The sequence below is a fragment of the Jaculus jaculus genome, chromosome 7 (assembly GCF_020740685.1).
Source record: "Jaculus jaculus isolate mJacJac1 chromosome 7, mJacJac1.mat.Y.cur, whole genome shotgun sequence".
Taxonomy (NCBI): domain Eukaryota; kingdom Metazoa; phylum Chordata; class Mammalia; order Rodentia; family Dipodidae; genus Jaculus; species Jaculus jaculus.
In genome coordinates this window covers 117,472,582-117,493,930 of record NC_059108.1, presented here as the reverse complement: position 1 = coordinate 117,493,930, position 21,349 = coordinate 117,472,582, and the positions used below count along the sequence as shown (strand labels likewise).

The window sequence follows — 21,349 nt, the reverse complement described above, 5'->3', positions numbered from 1 at the left end:
GCTATTGTTATCACCCTCTGCTCATGCCTTCATTTTCCCTTGCCATCATGGAGCTTTCCCTCAAGTCTATAAGCTAAATAAACCTCTTTTTTTTTCCCACAAGTGGCTCTTGATTGGATGATTTCTACCAGCAATGCAAACCTGACTGCAACAGTGTTACTCTTTAGTGCTGGGAACTTTTCTGAATACAAAATAACTAGAAGTGAATAAAACATTTACTTCCTATCTTCATGAGGTATAACTCTCAAAACATGTGCCTCATCAAATTGTACAGTGTAAAGAAATCATACCTGTAAGGTCATGCATCACTGTGAAGGCCATCAGTGATGATGGCCATAGTGAGGAGGAGGCTAATGATGATGGCCAGGAGGTGTTTCATAGCTGGGTGCACCTAGCTGGTGCCCAGGATACTCTTCTGAAGCTCCCATGGTAAGATATAGTCAGAATGCAGTCTCAGCGTGACTGGACCCCATTATTCTGGTGACAGAGTGATGGAAATGTGTTCCCAGGTCTGGTTTCTAGAAGGAAGAATTCTCCTCTATTAAAACCAAGGTAATGTGTGGAATGTGCCAAAGACTACAGTACTTGTCACAATAAGTGGTGTCTTCCCAAAGGAAGTCTACTTTCCACTATAAACCCAAAGCAGTGCCTACTTCCACTCCACCTGTCTCAAAATGCCGTATATAATCCCTAACATTTGATGAAATAATTTAAGAGAACACACCGGAATTGTAATGTTAATGTCAAGGCTTTTAGCTCACTTTTAGCTCATGGATTACATTTCTCCAATCTAGATTAATGAACAAACTTCCATGCTCTATTTACTGCCTGTGCTAAGATTAGCATTAGCCAATTTAACTTGACCTAAAGGCTGCACTTTAGGTGCTAAACTTATCCTGAGGTTGATCTGTCAAGTTGGGTTATGTGAGCACCCTGCTGGTTTACTCTCCTCCCAACTGTGCCTCTGCGGCTGTCACAACAGGGGTTACATGCATGTGTTTATCTTAATGGGAGAAATGGAGAGGAAAGCTTTGCTGAGATCTGCTTTGTGCTAACCTAATATAGTTTTGTAAACTGAAAGCTTTTTTTTTTAATTTATAACTTTAAACTAAATTTAAATTGTATTGTCATGTCAGTTTTAAATTTAACTTTTTTTTTTTCCAGTGGTGGAATTGAAGCCAGGACCTTGTATATAGCACACAAGCACTATGCCACTGAGCCGCAGGCCCAGCCCCTGAAATGTACGTTTAGCAGTAAAAAACAACTGCTTTTCTTCATTAAAATCTTTTTTTTTTAATTTATTTATTTGAGAGCGACAGACACAGACAGAAAGACAGATAGAGGGAGGGAGAGAATGGGCGCGCCAGGGCTTCCAGCCTCTGCAAACAAACTCCAGACGTGTGCGCCCCCTTGTGCATCTGGCTAACGTGGAACCTGGGGAACCGAGCCTCGAACCGGGGTCCTTAGGCTTCACAGGCAAGCGCTTAACCGCTAAGCCATCTCTCCAGCCCATTCATTAAAATCTTAATTTAGCAGGATGTGGTGGTGCATACCTTTCTTGGGAGGCAGAGGTAGGAGAATTGAGTTTGAGGCCACCTGAGACTACATATTAAATTCCAGGTTGGCCTGAGCTAGAGTGAGGCCTTGCCTTAAAAAAATATAAATTTTACTTGCCTTAATGATATAGCATGTTCAAAAGACTTAACTTTTAAAGGTACCATTTATTTCCACTTATCTCCTTGTAAAAGAACTTAATAAGGAGGCCATGGATATAGGAAGAAAGAAATATTGCTTCAACAAGCTTGTTCCACTACTCAAATTTGTCAAAGAAAAAGATGAACTAATATCTTAAAAAAATAATATCCCTGCAAGAAAAAGTTGCTCTTTTTATTCATGTTTGACATTTCATAGTAAAGGTAAAATTCATTTTTAATGAAAAAGATTCCATGGGGTTATTAATTAAAATAAATACAGGAAGAGAAAACTGTCATTTTAAAAGAGCAACTCATGAGTTAGAGAATGTCTTCAGCCAGAAATACAGCCCCATGAAGATCTTCCCAGGAGCAGCAGCTGGCCTCTCAGAGGAAATGGCCTCGGCCTTACCCTTTCCTGGCACTGGTGTCATCAGGACAGAAAATATTTTTGCTCCAAAGCCATGGTCAACATAGAAAACAAGCTCCTCAGGATTGTTGCTTAAGTCTTCTTTTATACTTCTTTTAGGGTCCACTGTTTTCACCAAAGGGTAAACTATGTGGGGACAGAGAATGTGAACACGGTAACCATAGAAACTCAAATAGTCTTTTTCGTACTGTTATGTTAAAAGAATTTTTTTTAAGCCTTCAAAGTAGAAGAGGGTATACTTGGATAAAGGAGTTCAGTGGAACGAAATAAGGGAAGAGGAGATAAGAGAAGGTATTTGGAAAAGATTAGGACAAAGTAACATTATATTCAAGTATCAAAATTGTCAATCAAGACAAATAAAATGAGAAAAATAAAACAGTACTGTCAAGTGAGTCAATCAACATTTGAGTGTCTTCTGTTTCCAAGAGGACTAAATATAATCCTTGGGTTTATATCTGGTGCATAAATGAAATTTCTAAGAAAAGTTAAAGAAGCTAGATTAATTTAATGTGCTGGATAAATCTAACGCTACAGAAATCAGCAAGACTGCCAACTTATGAGAAAACTGCCATACAACATTTCCCTGTGATGAGCTCACATGTCTTCCCTCCTCAGTAGAATGTCTAATCCCCACAGTTCTTTGGAGGTTTAGAAATACCCACTATATTAGTTACCTTCTCATTGCTATGACAAAAATAGCTGTAAGGAAGAGTATTTCAGCTTACAGTTCCAGGTTTTAGTCCGTCATGGTGGGGAAGGCATGCCCACAGGAGCTTGAGGCAGCTGATCCCATTCAGCCTAGAGTCAGGAGGCAGAGAATAATGAATCCTGGTGCTCAACCAGCTCTTTTTCATACAGTTCAGGACCCCAGCCCATGAAATGGTGCCCCCCATAGTTAAGGTGAGTCCTCCCACCTTGATTAACCTAGTCAAGTGAATTCTTCATAGACATGCCCAGAGGCTAATATAACATACATAGTCCCTCAAAGGTGATTTTATGTCCTTTCAGTCAATATAAACCACTGTGTCCTTTCTTCTATTAGCTCTAGTATTTGCTTAGAGAGTCATAATGGTTTGAGATGCTCCAGATCTAGAACCCATATGGCTATCCCATACTTGTAATCATTTGAAATATCAGAAATGATAGCCATTACTGATAAAGCAGGTTAGAGGATATGGCTTCAGAGATGTATCAGTGGATCATTCTAATCTTCCAGATGTGCCCTGGCAGACTTGCCATGCAGGTTAGTGTGACTGGGTAGCCTTCACCACCACCGTAGGTAGCTTCAGTGGAATGCATCGTCTCTGCTGGCAGGCCTGCTTGTAAAAGGAGAAGTAACAATGCAGTTTCTGCTTTCAGCTTCACCAACCAGAACCAGAAAGCTTACCTCTTTTCTGGGGAGAAGGAAATTAAAGACCAAGATGGTAGGACCTGTGCAAAGTGAGGGGTTGGAGGCCGTTAGGTTATTAGGTATATGCCACCCAAAGCAATTGACGGACACGGCTCTGATAGGAGCCCAAGCCCTGGCTACTGGTCTTACTGTGTGACTTTTTTCTTCTCACATATGCTTGCACCATTGGGTTTCCACTTGCAATGAAGTCTTCACTAGAACTGAGCCAAGTCTGGTATATGCTCTTAAACTTCCCAAACTATGAGCTACTGAAGCCATATTCCTTTATAAAGTCAGTCTTCTTCAGAAATTTTGTTATAATAATTTAAGGTGGATAGATACAGGATTTATGTGGGAAGTGGGGCACTTACTATTGCCCGGTCAGTCTGTCCTATTGCCCTCTTTATGAATATCCCAGTCCCTGCCCTACTTACCCTTGCTCCTACAAAAGACTTTATATCCTGGAATCTCTCTGGCCAAAGTCTTACTTCCAAGGAATATTTGAATAAATGTGAAAAAAAAATGATATGTGATTGGCCTCTAAAAGTTTTAAGCCATATGTCACAGTTGTGTTAAATTTGTTTCTTTGAGTTGATAAGTTTAGTGCTTTTGGACATTCCATACCATGTTAACTATTCCAAAGAAAAACTTCCATTGATGGAAAGCTCAGCTCCACTTAGTTCTGATTTGACTTAAGGTTGCCTTTTCTAGGATGGCAGCCTCTTGTGAGGAGGTGGTGTGTTGCTCTGCAAAAGCTGTGTGGCTGCTGCTGCATCTGAGACAAGGCATTCCTGACCACGGGGGTCTGATGACTTCTCTTGACTTTCTGCCCCATGAGCTTGTGATCCAGGCAAACAGACCGAGCACAAGTTACTGAATTCATTTGTCACACAAGATAACTTTTGTGCAATAAAAGCTTGGAAATGTGACCTTCACACTTGCTTGCAATTTGTGCAATGTGAGTGTCCCGCAGAGGAGGAGGTGGAAAAGAACTTCCCTGCCGGACTCCAGGTCAAAACAAAATATAGAGGGCAACATCTAAATTGAAGAAGTCTGCCTGTCCACTTTACAATCTCCCTGGTTACTTTTCCCAACCTCCTCATCATTCCTTTTTTTTTTTTATTCCACTTCCCTGACAATCTTTTGGCTAAGAAGGTGTTCTGAAAGATATATTGTATTTGATCTTTTTTTTCCTGCATGGACTATTCTCCATCCCAAGTTTGGTAACAGGCACATGGGTTTGGAAGAAATCTCCTGTCATTTTAGCTATTACAAATCAAAGGAGGCTTTTCCAGAGCCCTTTGTTGGTTTCTGACCATAGTATACCATATGTATATATATATATATGTATATATATAATAGTTTATACTTATTTCAATAATATATAAACTGAATTGGTTTTAGTCAGATTCCTGTTACTACAACAAAATAGCTGAGATAAATAACTTATAAAGAGAAAATTCTTATTTGGGCTCACAGTTCTATTTCTAGTCCAGGACCCATTGCTGTGGGCCCAGTTGCTGATGTTGAATGGTAAAGCTGAGAATACAGGGGAAAGCAATCTGCTTATCTCATAAGATAGGAAATAAAATGAGACAGAGCATGCTAGGGACCTATAGTCCTCTTTCTTTGCACAGCAATGAGCTAAATAGTGGAATGTTTAGCACTGAGTGAGACTTCTCCATTACACCTTCCAAGGCTCAAGGACCATTGTGGAAGAGATGGCAGAAAGAATTTAAGAGCCACAGGAGGAAGGAGAGGAATGCTTACAATGCATTCTTCCAGACACAAAGTGGCCTTGAGATTCATGACCTCACATTGGCTGACATGAAGTATACAAGACCTGCAAAATAGGAGGGAAGTATGATGTCATTGAAATAGAAGAGACTAGTTGGAAAGAAGAAAGGATTTGGTGGAGGGGGGCGGATTGGGGGGGGGGAGACTAATGAGAGGGGATTATGAGCATATATATTGTCTATATTTTAGGATGTTGTCAATAGTAGTTAAAAAGAATATTTTTATTTTTTATTACATATGGACATATGTAGTATGTAAATAACACATGTTGGTACCCTCCTTTCCCTGATCCCTGCCCCTTTTCTGAAGAAGCCTTCTTTGTTGGGGATGCAGGTCAACCCCATGGGGATTGGGGGTCATGAATTATGGAGGGAGGCAATGTCTCTGTGCAAAATGTCCCAACTTGTGACTCTAACAATCTTTCTGCCTCCTCTCCCACAAAATTCCCTGAGCCATGCTGGGAACATTTTACATTTACTTCAGTGATGGGCACTTAGGAGCCTCTGGATCTCTGGTTTGATAGGTGTTGAGTGTCCTCAGTGTCTATCTCCATCACCCTTATGCTGATACCAGATTCACTAAGAAAGCAGCACTCTTGCTCATTTCCCCAACTCCTCTGTGGTTTCAGATGGGGCTGGGTGGAGTGCACTGCGTCATTTATCTCCTCAGGTCCAGCTCCCATGTGAAAAAGAGAAGCAGATTCTCCAATGGAGAGGGAAGTCAGCACTAGTTAAATGGAATAACCATTATAAATTTAAAGAGAATTTAAAGGGTGTAGACTGTCTTATAGCCCAAGGTTAGTAGGAGCTTGACAATGGAAAGCAGAATAATTATCTGGATATGATTCTGACTTGTTTCCCAGTTCCAGATATGGTTTCCTTTCCACTGAGCAGATCTGCTAGCCAATCCAAGAGCAGTTGGTTACCCACCATGGCTGTGTGCCACCATTGCACTTCTGTGAGCATCATGCCAGGCTGTTTGCTTCTGAGTCACTTAGAGTTGTTTAGACAGATGTTGGCCACTTTCCCTCGGTAGCTCACGTAGCGCCTTCTAGCACTAGATGGACTAATTATTTGAGGACTGGCTCTCCTCTGGATTTCAACCAGGTCTCTTCATGGTCCATGTCAACAGTGTATGGTGTCTATATCAGTAGAGTCTGACCATTACCTCTGGTGGGTAATCAAGCACTCTGACAGAATTCTATTTTGTTTGTTTTGGGAGACCTAGTAGATCTTTCTGATCAACAGCTCATTGTGGATACAAACCACATCCTGGTATAGGTAATTACAGGCCAGCATCAAGGAAAAAGCAAAAATAAAAAGATAGAGAAGAAAGTGAAACAGGAAAAATTTAGGGCTAGGCTTCTTCTCACCCTCTTCAGGACCTTTTGATTCAGGTGCACCCCCCTAAGGTCCTGTTGAGTGTTCCACCTTTTAGTCTGACTTTCAGGATATAAGATTCTACAGTACCAGTTCAATTTGGGTTCAGTTTTGTGTGTCCCCACCCTTCTCCTCCACCCAAACCCTATCCTCCCTATTGCCCAAACCTGGAGATGCTATTCAGGTATGTCAGCATCTCAGGCTGATCAGGTTAGGAACTGCAGATGAGTGAGACCATGCAATGGTTGTCTTTCTGTGATTGTGTGAGTTCACTTCAAATGATCTGTTCTAAGTGTGACCATTTTAATATTCAAAACTTTAGCATAGAGATATTATCCAAAATAATATTGTGATACCTCCTTTCCCAAGGTCATGGTCAAAATGTGAAGACTTGGGCTGGAGAGATGGCTTAGCAGTTAAGGAATTTGCCTGTGAAGCCTAAGGATTCATGTTCAACTCTCCAGATCCCATGTGAGCCACATCCACAAAGGTGAAACAAGCTCAAGTTTGCAAATACCCACAAGGGTCTGGAGTTCGATTGCAGTGGCTGAGGCCCTGGCACACCAATTCTCTGTCTCTCTCTCAATAAAAAATTTTTAAAATGAAGACTTTTATATTTTATTATTTACTTATTTGAGTGAGAGAGAGAGAGAGGGAAAGAGGCAGATAGAGAGAGAGAGAATGGTTATACTAGGGCCTCTAGCCACTGCAAATGAACTCCAGATGCATACCTTGTATATATGGTTTACATGGGTACTAGGGAATCAAACCTGTGTCCTTTGGCTTTGCAGGCAAGTGCCTTAACTGCTAAGCCATGTCTCCAGCCCCAAGAGGTCTTTCTGTAACTGCTTTCTATCCCAAATTATAGTAGGTAGTCACTACATTTTTTAGTTGGTATGGTATCAGGAAATCCATTGTGCAGTACAATGATGCTAGAAAAATAACTGGTTAGTTAGGAATTATAAAAGCTGTGTTCTTACATGATAATATGTATTAATAGACTTCTCTCTTTAAGTGGCTTCTTAAACTTTTTGAGCCTCAATATAATCTTTAAAATGGGAATTATTATAATATTTACTCCTTCCAAAGCTCCTATAGTTTAAACATTTTATGTTCTTCAGAGGATATATCATCATGTTCATTTTATTTATAAAGAAGAAAACCAAGACGGAGAGAAATGCCTTACTATGATCCTTCACTATTCAGTGATATACCAGTTACTTTCTCATTGCTAGAACAGAATACCTGGACAGAAGCATCTTAAAGAAGGAAAGAGCTTATTTTTGGCTTACAGTTTCAAGAGAAAGTCAGTCATGGAGGGAAAGGCTGGCAGGAGCAGTCATCACATGCCACATCAGCATGGAGAAAGTAGAGTTAGGGAGAAGAATCAGCAGGGCTGGGCTGTAATGCCTCTAGGTCAGCTCCAGGGGCACACTTCCTCCAGCAAGGCTCCACCTCCCAATAGATCCACAAACTTCCCAAACAGCGCCACCAACTGGAAATTTAAGTATTCAAACATGTGAGTCTATGGGGGAACATTTTACATTCAAACCACCACAGTTGGTAAAAGTAATCATCCTAGAACCAAAACAAGTCTTTAGAGAGTTTTCTTTTTTTTTGAAAGCATTGCTTTGTTTGGCTATGTCTTCCAAAGCTCAGGGACTTATCAGGAGAATCAAATGAAGCACAAAAACAGAGGATTTCAAAACATCATCAATTATACTAATATTAATGAAGCAGCGTTCTTTCCTAATGATCCCATTGATACTCTTGCCTTCTACCTTTTTGTTCCACTGAAATTATGAGATTTCAAAGAAAATAGAGACTGAAAAAAATTGAAATAGGGAAACCTTGGATGGCAGTTCAAAATTCCACATGGTACTTTATTTCTTGTGTCAACTAACTTTTCCAACTTGGGTGAGTCTGTCCCTTAACTCTCATATTAACCGTGTTCCTTTTTCCAGCTTTCTCTTCCATGCTAGGAGAGCATTGAAATTGCCACAAATGGACATGGAGTTGGGTGGAATATATCCAGGGGCCCCACTGGGTGCTCTGTGGGTGTGAATAACACTGGGTGTATGGCTGTAAGGAGCATCCTAGCCATAGCACGGGGCAGACTGGAGGTGTGCCTGGGGAGATCTTGTTTTATACAGATCTCTCACCTTTACCTGGAGATGAGGCAGGGGAAATAGAGGCGCCTGAAAGCAGTGTTGTTTACCCAGTCTCCTCTTTAAAGCGCTTTTCTTGGTTGGGTTGTTTGTTTTGATCAGGGGTCTTCCTCTATGGCTTAGGCTGGTGTTGAATTTCATGGCAGTCCTGCCTCAGCCTCCCTCCTGACTCCTAGGATTGCAGTTCTGAGTCATCCTGCCTGGCTGTCACCTGAAACTCCCCTAGAGATTCCAACTTCAATTAGTCTGGCACCAGACAGAGATAGCTGTTTCAGTTGGCCCTGTTTGTATTTCCCTGGTGATGGTTATGTTCAGCCGGAGCTGAAAAGCACTATTCTAGACCAGTTATTACAGATGGCTCAAGAATCACTTTGTGGTGTCAGGACAGAGTAAATGTATAAATTCTTTAAGAGTTCCACTTTGGGTTTATTATAAAAATTTAACTGAATTGTTTTATTTTTTTCCTTGTTTGAGTTTTTTTTTGGTTATGAAAATCTAACTGTGTTAATGTAGGTTTATTACAGTCAAATAAAATCTAAAAGAAATTAAGATCTCATAAAAATCTAGTATCAATGGCCTAACATTCTGCTAAGCAAAACTTATCCTCTTTCTATTTAGGACATTAGCTTCCCTAAAACTTCCAGAGGATGTTGTACTCTCCTTGTGCACCTAGGTCCTTTTGCTGTTGCATTTAATTTCCCCAACCCTTTGAGGAAGATATTACTGACCCATTTTATAGTCCAGAAGACTGAGATTTACAGAAGCTCATAATCCTCAAGGTTGTAATTTTACTATACTGCAGAAATGGAACTTAAACTACTTTGGGGCCTGTGTTCTTATATATACCTCATTGTCATTAGATATTGAAAATGCATAGATAGATTTGGCAGAAATGACAATGTATAATGCTGTCCATTCAAAGCACAAGTGCTATTTTCTGTCTTTGCCCAGTTATCTATTAAAGGACAAATGTGTAAGCTATGGTAAAATAAAAGCAGAAAAAATACTATTATTCCAAGGGAAAGAGAATTAGAAAGGATATAAAATTTGTAGAAAATGGTTTTAGTTTTTACTGAACATACCACTCTTCAGTAAAAGCTTGAAAATCATTCCAGGTAAGCTGCAAATATCATTTGTGTGGGTGGATCATCTTTCTTTTTAAAATAATATGTTTTTTAATAATTAAAATTATTTCTTGACATATTTATAATCCCTATAATGTATTTTGATTATGTTCCCACCATTACCTTCTCTTGTCCCTCTGCCCCTCCTACTGAACCACTTCTTCTACTCAACTAGTTCCATTGGTGCTTCGTTGTCCTCTTCTGTGACTCTCTCCCTCCCTACCTCTTTCTCTCTCTGTTGCCCTCAAATAAACAAATAAAAATGAACAATTTTTTTTAAAGTATACATGAGGCTTAGCAGTTAAGGCACTTGCCTTCTGAAGCCTAAGACCCAGATTTGATTCCAGAGTACCCACGTAAGCCAGTTGTACAAGGTGGCACATGCATCTGGAGTTCATTTCCAGTGACTAGAGGCCCTGATGTGCCTATTACCCCACACACTCTCTTTCTCTCTCTCTCTCTCTTTCTCTCTCTCTCTCTCTCTCTCTCTCTCACACACACACACACAAATAAATAACTAAAATATTATTTACAAAGTACATATCATCCAAGATATGAGTAATCATTTCACAAGTTTTATAGACCTCTTTGAAGTCTGTACTTGGACCCCTGATTAAGAACCAAATAAGTACTTAACACAACAATGTTATTTATACAGAAATTTTTTCTTTCTATTCTGAATTAGAGTCTTTAGAGGTTCCTAAAAGAAATGTTTTGAGAGCTGGAGAGATGGCTAAACAGTTGAGGTGCTTGCCTACAAAGCCTAAGGATACAGGTTCAATTCTTCAGGTCCCACATAAGCCAGATGCACATGGTGGCGCATGCATCTGGAGTTAATTTGCAGTGGCTAGGAGACCTGGCATGCCCATTCTAACTCTCTCTCCTTCCCTATCTCTAATAAATAAATAAATAAAAATAAATTTTAAGAAAAGAAAGAAAAGTTTTGAGGGTAGTGTTGCAGTAACACTTAAATCGTTTTCAAATTAAGGCTCAGGATACTGGAAAATATCTAAGATGCAATCTGAGGGAGATAACTGTTTTCTCATCTTAACAAAGGATTCATTTGCCATGGAACGCAGACTATCAGCTTTAACCATCATCTTCTCAGAAAGAGACACTTACATGAAAATGCTCTGTACAGGCATTATTAAAAGTGGACAATTCTTAGGAACCCAGTGAGTGAGACAGAAACCAGCAGAGATCTTGAAGAACTAAAGGGAAACCTTATGAATTTCAAGTATTGCCAGAGGACCATTATCTTTGATTTACAATAGTTTTGAGGCAATTCATAGACAGGACATCCCTGTAAAATATAATCAAATGCAATCCTTTTAGCAAAGTGAGCTTGTGATATGGAAGGGGGTGGAGTGTGAATTGTTAGCATATGAATCAGCATTATTAAGTATTCCTTCTATTACTAGTCAAACAGACCACATTTGACTATTTTCCATATGGAAAGGTTCTTTCCACCAGGGTGATGAAGACAGACACTGAGGATAGTCACAGTTCATGACAGCAGAAATCCCGAAGCTGCTGAGAGCTCAATACTGAGGTAGACTTAAAACACACCCACTGTGGCTCAGGGAATTTTGTGGAAAAGGGGACGGAAAGATTGTAAGAGCCACATGGTGGAAGAGAATAACCAGAGGCATTGCCTCCCCCCACAATGACTGACTGCTGCTCTCACAACTCATAACTCACAACCCCATGGTGAATACCAGCAATCCCACTGATGTGGGCCCTCACTGGAATGGAGACAGGGGAGAGGGAAACAATGGTTCCAATGCATGATGTGTCTGTACAAAGTTTCTACTCACTGAACCAAAAAGATAGGCTTCTTTCCTATTCCACAAATCACACATTCAAGCAAGTCAGGTCTAGTTAAACCCACAACAAAATGATCAAATAAGAGCTAGTATGGGATAGACTCACCAAGTGAATAACAAAATCATCAGTATAGGATCAGACGGCTGCAACAGACAATAATGGGTGTGGCCATTTCCAAGGAAACATGTGACTGTAGGAAGAAGCACTTGTTGTCATTGTCCTCCATCATGCCAGTGACCATCTTTGTGGGTTTATATGTCATCTCAGGAAGCCAGTGAATGAGGTTGCAAGGGAGACGGTGATGTGCTCAAGCCACCCGCTAGCAGCCCTTGCTCTGCTGCTCATGAGTGTAGCCTCACTGCTTTGTCTAATATTACAGTAAACCTTGCCCTTTGTTCTCACATTACCCTGGAAAAGCTCTCCTAGATTATGATTTTAGAAAATTGGCACTTGAAGACTTTAACTCCCAAAGTATAGCATCCCTATATGTGATGTTTAAGTCTCGGTTGTCAACTTGCCTGGATCTGGAATAACCTAGGAGGCATATCTTGATGACAGTGTTTCTAGATTACATTAGTTGAAACAAGAACAATCTAATCACGGACAGCACCATTCCATGAGCTGGTGGCTTGGACTGAATAAAAAGGAGAAAGCATGCTGACCACCACCATTCTTCGCTGTGTGGTCTCACTGTGGATGCAGTGTAACCAGCTGCATGTGTGCTATATCCCTTGAAAATATAAGCTGAATTCAGCCCTGTCTCCCTTTGATTGCTTCTTGGTCAGGTATTTTGTCATATCAACTAGGAAAGTAACTAATATCCTATGTTTCATAGTCATTCTGTTTTTTTTTCTTTGTTTATTTTTAATTAGGCTTGTGTATTTCTATTCACATATTTCATAAGCCAAGCCACACATAAAATATATTTCATATGGAGGTGGAAATGATGCTATCGACTCAACATTCCACAACTGATCACTGAGTGTGCCAAGGAACCACTTTTGGACAATACTCACTAATAATGGAATTAATAATCACAAACATGCAAAATTATCCCCTTGTCTCTTTAGAGCAATATAAACTGATTAGCTCTGTGCAGCCATTTAAAACAAAGAACTCATGGGAAGCATCTAATAGTCTCATTCCTGGCTTCCATTGCTTAGTTAACTAAACTTAATCTGCTAATTTCCTGACATGTCTTTTATTTAAGTAGAAGTCATTTAAACATGTGTCTTGGTTTCTTCTAAGTATGAAAAAAGTGAAATGCTTATAAATTTAAAAGTTATATTCCTCTCACATTATTAAGAGCAAGCATTATGATCTCAAAATGCACTGATTGCTGTATAAAGAAGTCTCACAATGGAGTGTTCCTGGACAAAACAAGCTTATTGATAAAGGAGCTTGCACTTAGTTTTAAATGAACTTTGTGAGGTACTTTAAGGTTCTGATGTATGAGATCTCAAAGAATGTAACATAATTTCAGATGAGAAAATGGTTGCCAATATAAGGGATTCCCACTTTACCAATAGGCTAGAGTAGGGTAAAAGAACCAGTATTCAGAGAAAGCTCATGACTATGCAGATAGGAAATTTTAACTTCAACACATGATGCCTGTGAAAAGCAACCTACCATCATACCTAGGAGCACAAGCATTAATGAAATGCATATATGAATGCAACTTTCCCTTTAACTAAAGATTGAGTTATTTTGATTGTAGGTATAAACAACTTTGTATCTTTTGTGGTATCTTAGAATAGAAGACCTTTGGTCCTTTTTCCTATCCAGTGATAATGTACAAAAGGGAGATAAGGATCCCAGGATCCTAGGTTAGGAGACTATGAATATATATCTAAAATGAAAGTAGAGGCAAAACCGTGTAGGGAAACAAAACAGACTAACAGGGGGAAGAGAAAGGATAGGGGAAGAGAGCATACTGGGGAAAAATCTATGTTCAAAATGCATTACACCTTTGTCTGAATATGGTCTTATGAAGCTTAGTACCATGTGGGAAGAACATATAACCCTGAGGAGTTGTTGGCTGATAATGATTGTTGGGGTGGTGGGAGATACTCGTCCATGGTAGAGCCACTAGAGAGTTTCCCTGGCTCTGGTAAGTAAATCCCCACCCGTATTCGTGTTTAAAAAATGATGATTCTGTGATTGTAGCACAATGGTAGTTTGTATTGGATGGGACTTTTGTCATTGACATAGCTAACTTCAACATACTAGGGATGAGCCCTAAATATCTTCTTTGCACCTTATCTTTTAAGTTCCTCGATAGTCTGCTCAGTACTGCTTCTGAAGGCACACCTCTGCCTGCAGTGGCTGGCCTTCTATCCTCTCTCCTCTCTGCCTGTGGAAGTCCTTTAAGACCCAGCTAAAAGACCATGATCATTCAAAAGTTTTTCAGTTCTTCATGACATAAAAAGAGTGTAAATTGACTGCATCCTGAGTTCCCAAACTCTGGGATGCTGCCTTGATGCACCAGATTTCTTTATTTCTTCCTTTCTTTTTACCCAATAAAACTTTGACACACACAAACACACACGGAATATAAATGGCCTTGGATTTTATACGTGTGTTGGTTTATATGCAAGTATTTTAAGTAACCCATAGCAACTAATATCTGTTAATATAGAATGTTATATTCCACATCCTCCATTTAAAAAACAAATTCAAGTTGTTCCTGACTGGAATAACTTTAAAAATATCTATTTCCAGGAAAGTTGATTTCTCAACAACTTTCTCTGTCATTTTTTACTACTAACCCTTTAACATAAGGCTCTCTTTTAAAATTATTTTATTTATTTATAACTTAAGAGAGAGTGAAAGAGAGAGGGAAGGAGAGAGAGAGAGAGAGAGAGAGAGAGAGAGAGAGAGAATGGGCCCTGGGGAACTGAACCTGGGTCATTTGGCTTTGCTGGCAAATGTCTTAGATGGTAAGCCATCTCTCCAGCCCAAGATTCTTTTAGTCTACAAAGCTGTGAATAACTTATAATAACAAATACCATCCATACCTCTCCTTCATATTTATGTAACCCTGTATAGATTCAGATGCACATTTATATGCACCATCCATGTTGATACTTCAGAGCAACTGTTGAAACTACCTTCTGTAACAGACAACTTCAGGTTCACTGAGATGAACTTCCAGAGCAGGCATAGTTATGGAGGAAGGGATATTTATTGAAGCTTACAGATCCAGGGGAAGTTCCATAAATGGCAGAAGAAGCTGTCCTGCATTCACAGGACCAAACAGAGAGAGAGAAGTACAAGCCTAAAGGTCAAAAGCCACATAGCACACTTCAGGAACTCTAGCCAGGCACACTTTGCATATCTTTAGATTGAAATCGGAAGCCCACCACCACACCTTAAGATCACCCAGTGACATTGCCTCCAGCCAGGTGGCTACAGATGCAAACTACAAACAAATAAACAACTGAATATATTGGGGGCCATCTATTCTATTCAAACCACCACACCTTCTCATTGTTGGGACAAACCATCCAACTAAAAGAGTTAATGGCATGAAAGAGTTTATTTCAACTTAAGTCTCAAGGGGGAGTTTCATCATGGCACAGACAGGTTGTCAGGAAGCAGAGATGTCACTTCTTGCCACAGCAGCTATCAGAAAGCTGAAAGAGTGATCTGAGCTACTATTAGCCCAGGGACCTGGACTATAACACCCCCAAGTCCACCCCTTGCAACACACCTCCTCCAGTGAGCCTCTACCTCCCAAACTGCCATTAGTTGGGGACTAAGTATTTAAAACACATATAAGGCCATTGAGTACATCTTACTCAAACAACCACTGTAACATATGAAGTGATTAGTATATACATATAATTCCTGATTTTAGCAAATGAATAAACAAACTCAGAGGCTACTCTTATCCCAGTCTACTGACTTTCCATGAGTTTTTCAGTGGAGTATAGAATTCAAAAACCTCCACTCTACTACAACCAGTCTTTATGCTGTTGCCCTGTACGCTGTTGATGGTGTGAATAGGAAAGGGAGTTGGAACATTTGTGGAGGGTTACAGTTGTGTGCACAGGTTGTTAAGAAGGTGACTCTTGCTTATATCTCACATCTTGGGACTTGATTACACAAGTGGGGTTTCTGAAGGTGTAAACATGTGCAGAATGAGAAAGCAAGGAAGAGGTGTTTATAAGCACTTAAACGCTGGTAACTCCATTAGCTTGCTAGGGCTGCCACAATAAAATACCCCAAATTGTGGCTTAAAACTGAATTTATTGTCTGAAAGCTCTGGAAACTCAAAACCTGACATCAAGGTGTGTGTGTGAGGAGGGTCAGCATCTTTCTGAGAACTTTAGGTAGGATTTCCTTCCCTCTTTTGGTTTCTCTTGCTAGCCAGCAGTCCTTTGCATTTCTTGGTTGCAGCCGCATCACTCCATCTGTTCAACTGTCTGCTGTGAATGTTTGCTTCCTTCAAATTATCCCTTTTATAAAGAAAAAAAAGTCATATTGGACTAGGGTCCATCCTAGTAACTTGTTCTTAACTGAATTACTTCTGTAAAGACTGTGCCCTCAAATTAAGCCACATTCAAAGATATTTAGGGTAAGTACATCAGTATTTCTTTTCTGGAAAACACAATTAAACTCATACCAATGGCTTGACTAGATTAATTTCCAGTGGAAATAGTGAGAAGTGATTGTATTCCAGCTGTGCTTTGAAGATGAGCCAACGATATTTTCTGATTAACTATATTATACATATACTTTAAATTACATATATTTTATGATGTATATTGTTATATTATATTATATTACAAAATAGTGCCTAAAAGTACTCAATAGGAACCATGAAGACTTTTGTTCTTACAGTTTTTATTATGAATAGGTAATCACAGTTGTCTGAACGGTAACAAACCTACTTACCTTAAGTAATATGTGAAGAAGGTAGCAGTGAAACTGGGGACTCACAAGCATCAAATCCACCTTTCCAGTTCAAGGAGTCTCCAAAGCATCTTTCAAGCTCCCGAGTAACCTTGTCTTACTACTCCCTTCCACTACTATTTACTTCCATGCCCCCAAACCAAGATTACTATCATTTTAAGTGCGACTGAGTCTTTTCTTGACTACAGCTGAAGCTCCTTCATTCTTCATCTCCACCTTAACTCACCTATGTTACTTTGACTGTATCAACTCTTCCTTTTGAAACCATTTTGCTTCAGTCCTGTCTCTACTTTCCAAGCTGAGCATCATTAAGCTTTATTTTCTACAAGACTTCTAAAAGGGTCTTAATTATAATAATTTGTCATCATGTCTCACATATATATATATATATTTATATATATATATATATATATATATATATATATATATATATATATATGACATCTTTCTTATTCCTAATACATAAAGCTTTAGACTGACTTGAACCATGAACTTGTCTGTACTTGTCTTGGTTCAAATGAATACATAGTTAAGAACTTACTTATTACTACTAATGATTTTAATTATAAAATTATGTAGGTATTTGATTTATGTAACTATGTAATACAGTTGTGAAAAGATAAATCATTTTCCCTGCCTGAGAACTTTTAAAATCTGCTGAAGAAGAAAGAGAAGCCAATGAATCATTTCAGTATAACATATTAAATTCTCTGAGCTGTATGTCATTCTAGCTTGGAATCCAAGTGTAGATATTTAGAAGCTGGAAGATAGGCAGACAGGCATGATGCCAGCAGATGTGATAGTGAGGGTAAGGAAGGACAGAAGGTGGCCCTTCCTGGAAAGGGCCAGTACTTATGCTAAAACATTAAGGACACAACCAAACAACACAGTCAAAGGTATTTTGGAAATTGACAGATTTCAGAGAGCATGGAGGGACAAAATATTGTGACCTGAATTACAAAGTAAAAGTGCTTTGGTATTAATAGCACATAATAGACAAGGCATTAGAATTCTGGTTGCTAAGATGAAGAAAAAACACCTTAGGGTCACAGCAAGAAGATCATACCCGTGTGCCTTGAAAGAGGAAAACTGAGAGTCAATGGAGATTCTTAAGAGATAACATGGTCAGACTTTCCTTTTAGAAAACTTGCTCTGGTGGCAGGATCCATGGTGAATTTTTACTGAACACTGAGTGGAAGCAGATGTGCTGGCGACTAGGGACAAGTAGGAGAGTATGATAACTTGGACTTTTGTTTGGATAAACTGAGTACTAGGCCATGAGAAAAATAGAAGTAGGAGCAGTTCTGAGGTGCATAGTATAAGGGTAGTGATTTATAGGGACAGCGATTTCAGTATAAAATTATTTGGGGCATGTCAGGGTTGAAGTGTTATTGGAATATAAAGATAGTATTTCCCACAGATTTGGGGAGTGAAATCTAAGCCATGTTGGGTATGATAAATGTCCTGAGAATAAGGACCTCATTTAGAAAATACAGCATATAACATTAAAAAAGAGACTATTCTGAGATTGAACCACAACCACGCTGGTAGAAATCACAGGTGGGAATATCCCATGAATGAGACTGACAGTGTGAAAAGAGATGGTAATGTGTATGATAAGGAAAGAAACAATAGAATAGACCCTGGACAATATTAAGTGTGGCAATTATGCCTCCTAAGGAATAGACTGAGTAGTTAAAACTGTCCACTGGATTTTTCTATGCGAGAATGAATTCCAGTGGCCAGAGATAAATAAAATAGTTTTAGTGTAGGGATAGTGGGATAAGACTCACGTTGTGTGGATTGCTGACTGAAAGAGATATACCTATTTTTAATTTTGGGGGCTACTGGAATAAAGTATTATAGGCTAGGTGGCTTTTTGGCATGCGCATGTGTGTATTGTGGGTATAGGTGTGCATACACATTGTGTGCATGCACATGGAGGACAGAGACAACCCAGGTTATCAGTCCTTTTGTGATAATGTCCAACTTTGTTTTTTGAGATAGTATCTCTCGCTGGCCTGGATCTTACAAATTGTGATAGAATGGTTGGCAGTGCACCCCAGCGATCTACCTGCTTCCCTCTTTCAGAAAGACTGTGTTTAGGACTGTGATATATCAGATTTTATTATCATACCACTATGTACATGTCTCTCAATGAATAGGAAGCCATCAGGGATGTCATTGTTGAACTTCTGAATGGCTTGCATTAAGGTGCCCAAGACCATTCCTCCATGCCTGTCACTTATACATGGATGTTAAGGATTGAAAGCAGGTACTCATGCTTGCAAGGCAAGCACATTACTGACTGAGACATCTCCCCAGCATTAGACTAGGAGGCTTATAAAGAAAATGCACATATTCCATAGTTCTGGAGTATGAGATATCTAAGATCCAAGTGTCCATAGATGGAATTTCTCACGAATGCCTCTGTGTCCTCTTTCTTTTCATGATGGAGAGCAGAGAGGAAGTAAATTCTCAGGTGTCTTTTATAGATGCTAATCCTCTTCAGGAGGGCTTCAATTTATGACCTTTCTGTCTCTACAAAGCCCATCTTCAGCTACTATCAGGATGGAAGATTAGAAGTTCAATGTCTGACCGTTGCAGGAATGGAAGCACACAGTTCATAGCATTGCATAAACTAATCCTTCAAGAAAATCCTTTCTAACAGACACTCAGCAGGAAAACAAAAAAATGATAGATTTTTTTTTCATGGATAATCCGAGGGCTTTAAAGAGAAAAGAAAGACAGCAAGTGGGAGGGGACAGTGAGGCAGCCATGAGTGGCCAGATTCGTGTTTCCTGACCTTGTGGTAAGGCAGAGCATCATGGTGCGAGGGTGTGGTTCAGCAGCTGCAACTCTCACCATGGCAGCCAGGAAGCAGAGGGCACGCCACGTTCACTGCTTCTTCCTTCTTTAATTCCTCCCCAGTGCCCAGCCTGTGGGACAGTCAGAGTGGGTGTTCCCTCCCTTAGTAAGTTCTCTCTCGAAATATCCTCATAGACACACCTAGAGGAGTACTTGACTAAACGCCTAGGGGTCTCTCAATCCAATCAAGTTGGCAATCAAGATTGACTCTGCCTGAAGACTAAATAAGAGACTTCCTTATATACAAGATAGGGTTTCTGGACAGAAGGAACAGTAAACTTCTCTGCTAGTAATCTTCATTGCAAACTTGGCTGGATTTAAAAGTGTAAGATTAGCAAGGCTCACACTGGGTGTGTGCCTGAGAACATTTTATTTTCCGGGAATTAACTGGGGAGAGAAGACTGAGCTTGAATATGGAGAGCATCAAAGTCATTGAGAAACACAAACACACACACACACTGAGAGAGAGAGGAAAACAGGGAGAGACTTTATCATGAAGGTCACCTGACAGAGTTATAAACTTTAATCCAGGATGTGTGGGTGACATGTTGAGAGTGTCACTCAGGAAGGTCAGTTTAAAAGACGATTCATGATCAGAGTCTTAGTGGATTCAGTCCTAGCACAGAATGAGATAACCTGGGGCCATTGGTGATCATCCCTCAAATTCCATCATAAAGGAGTTTGGGAGGTAGCTCAGTGGTATAGTGTTTGCTATACAAGCGTGAAGACCTGAGTTCAGATTCCCAGCACCCACGCAAACGCCAGGTCTAGTGGTGAACACCTGCAGTCCTAGTTCTCAGGAGGCAGAGACAAGCGTGGGGGTTGCTGGCTAGTTAGACGAGCTGGATCTGTGGGCTCCACATTGAAGGTGTGTCTTCCCAGTTTTTAACTGTGACCAATGTCATCTCAGTAGAACTGAATATTTCTGTGAGTCCATCATGTTCTCAGCTTCATTTAACACATAAATACTACCATGTTGCTGCTCCTGATTGGGAAAAAAAGTTTCATGTACCTGCAGATATTAAACAGGATAAAGCAATCTGGAGAGGTTTCTCTTCCATATAACGAATAAGAGGAGAAGAGAGACAAAGAGGAGGAATGTGAGGCATGCCCATTCACAGTATTCTATTGATTGTAGTCATTGATCCATGGTGGGCATTACTTCTTGTAAAGTTATCGATTTTTCCTCTCCTGTAGCCATTTCCCCATAAGCATCAAAGGAGTCAGGGTAATTAGATCTGCAGGAATCACAGCTTCTAGGCAACACTTGAAATTAAACAACTGCCCCTTAATGTTGGCTTTCATAAGATGAGGTTATCAGAGGCTAGGGAGATGGCTCAGCAGTCAAGTGTGCAACTTTGAGAGCCTGGGGGGGGGGGGGTCTGAGACTGCCCAAGTTCAAATCTCCAGATACCACTCAAAACTGTTGGGCATGACCATGCACTTCTGTAATCTCAGTCCTAAATGGTAACAGACACTTGAGACTCTGTGGAGCCACATAAGCTCCAGAATCATTACAAAAAAAAAAAAAAAAAAAAAAGAAAGAAAGAAAGAAAGAAAGAAAGAAAGAAAAAAAGAAAAGAAAAGAAAATAGAAAAAAAAAGACTTGCTTAAAACAAAGCAAAGGAGCAATGGAGCAAGACCCTCGATGTTCCATTGCTGCCACTGCAAGCAAGCACACATATGTGTATCTCCCAATACATACTCAACTCACTCACACATATACACATACATACACTTGAGCAATATATATATATA

At 39.7% G+C, this 21,349-nt stretch overlaps 1 protein-coding gene across 2 annotated transcripts in view; it reads left to right on the top strand.

The window, feature by feature from the left end:
- The window catches only part of Kcnh5 (potassium voltage-gated channel subfamily H member 5), a 307,625-nt gene that overhangs the window by 262,644 nt on the left and 23,632 nt on the right, over positions 1-21,349 (top strand). Inside the window, exon 11 of one of the 2 annotated variants that reach the window (XM_045154768.1) lies at positions 1,165-1,200. The exons of the other annotated variant lie outside the window; for it this stretch is intronic. Within the exon in view, the coding sequence (XP_045010703.1) occupies positions 1,165-1,176 (12 nt within the window). The 3' untranslated portion in view covers positions 1,177-1,200. Of the gene's footprint in view, positions 1-1,164; positions 1,201-21,349 lie in introns of those variants that run through there. 2 annotated transcript variants of the gene reach the window in all.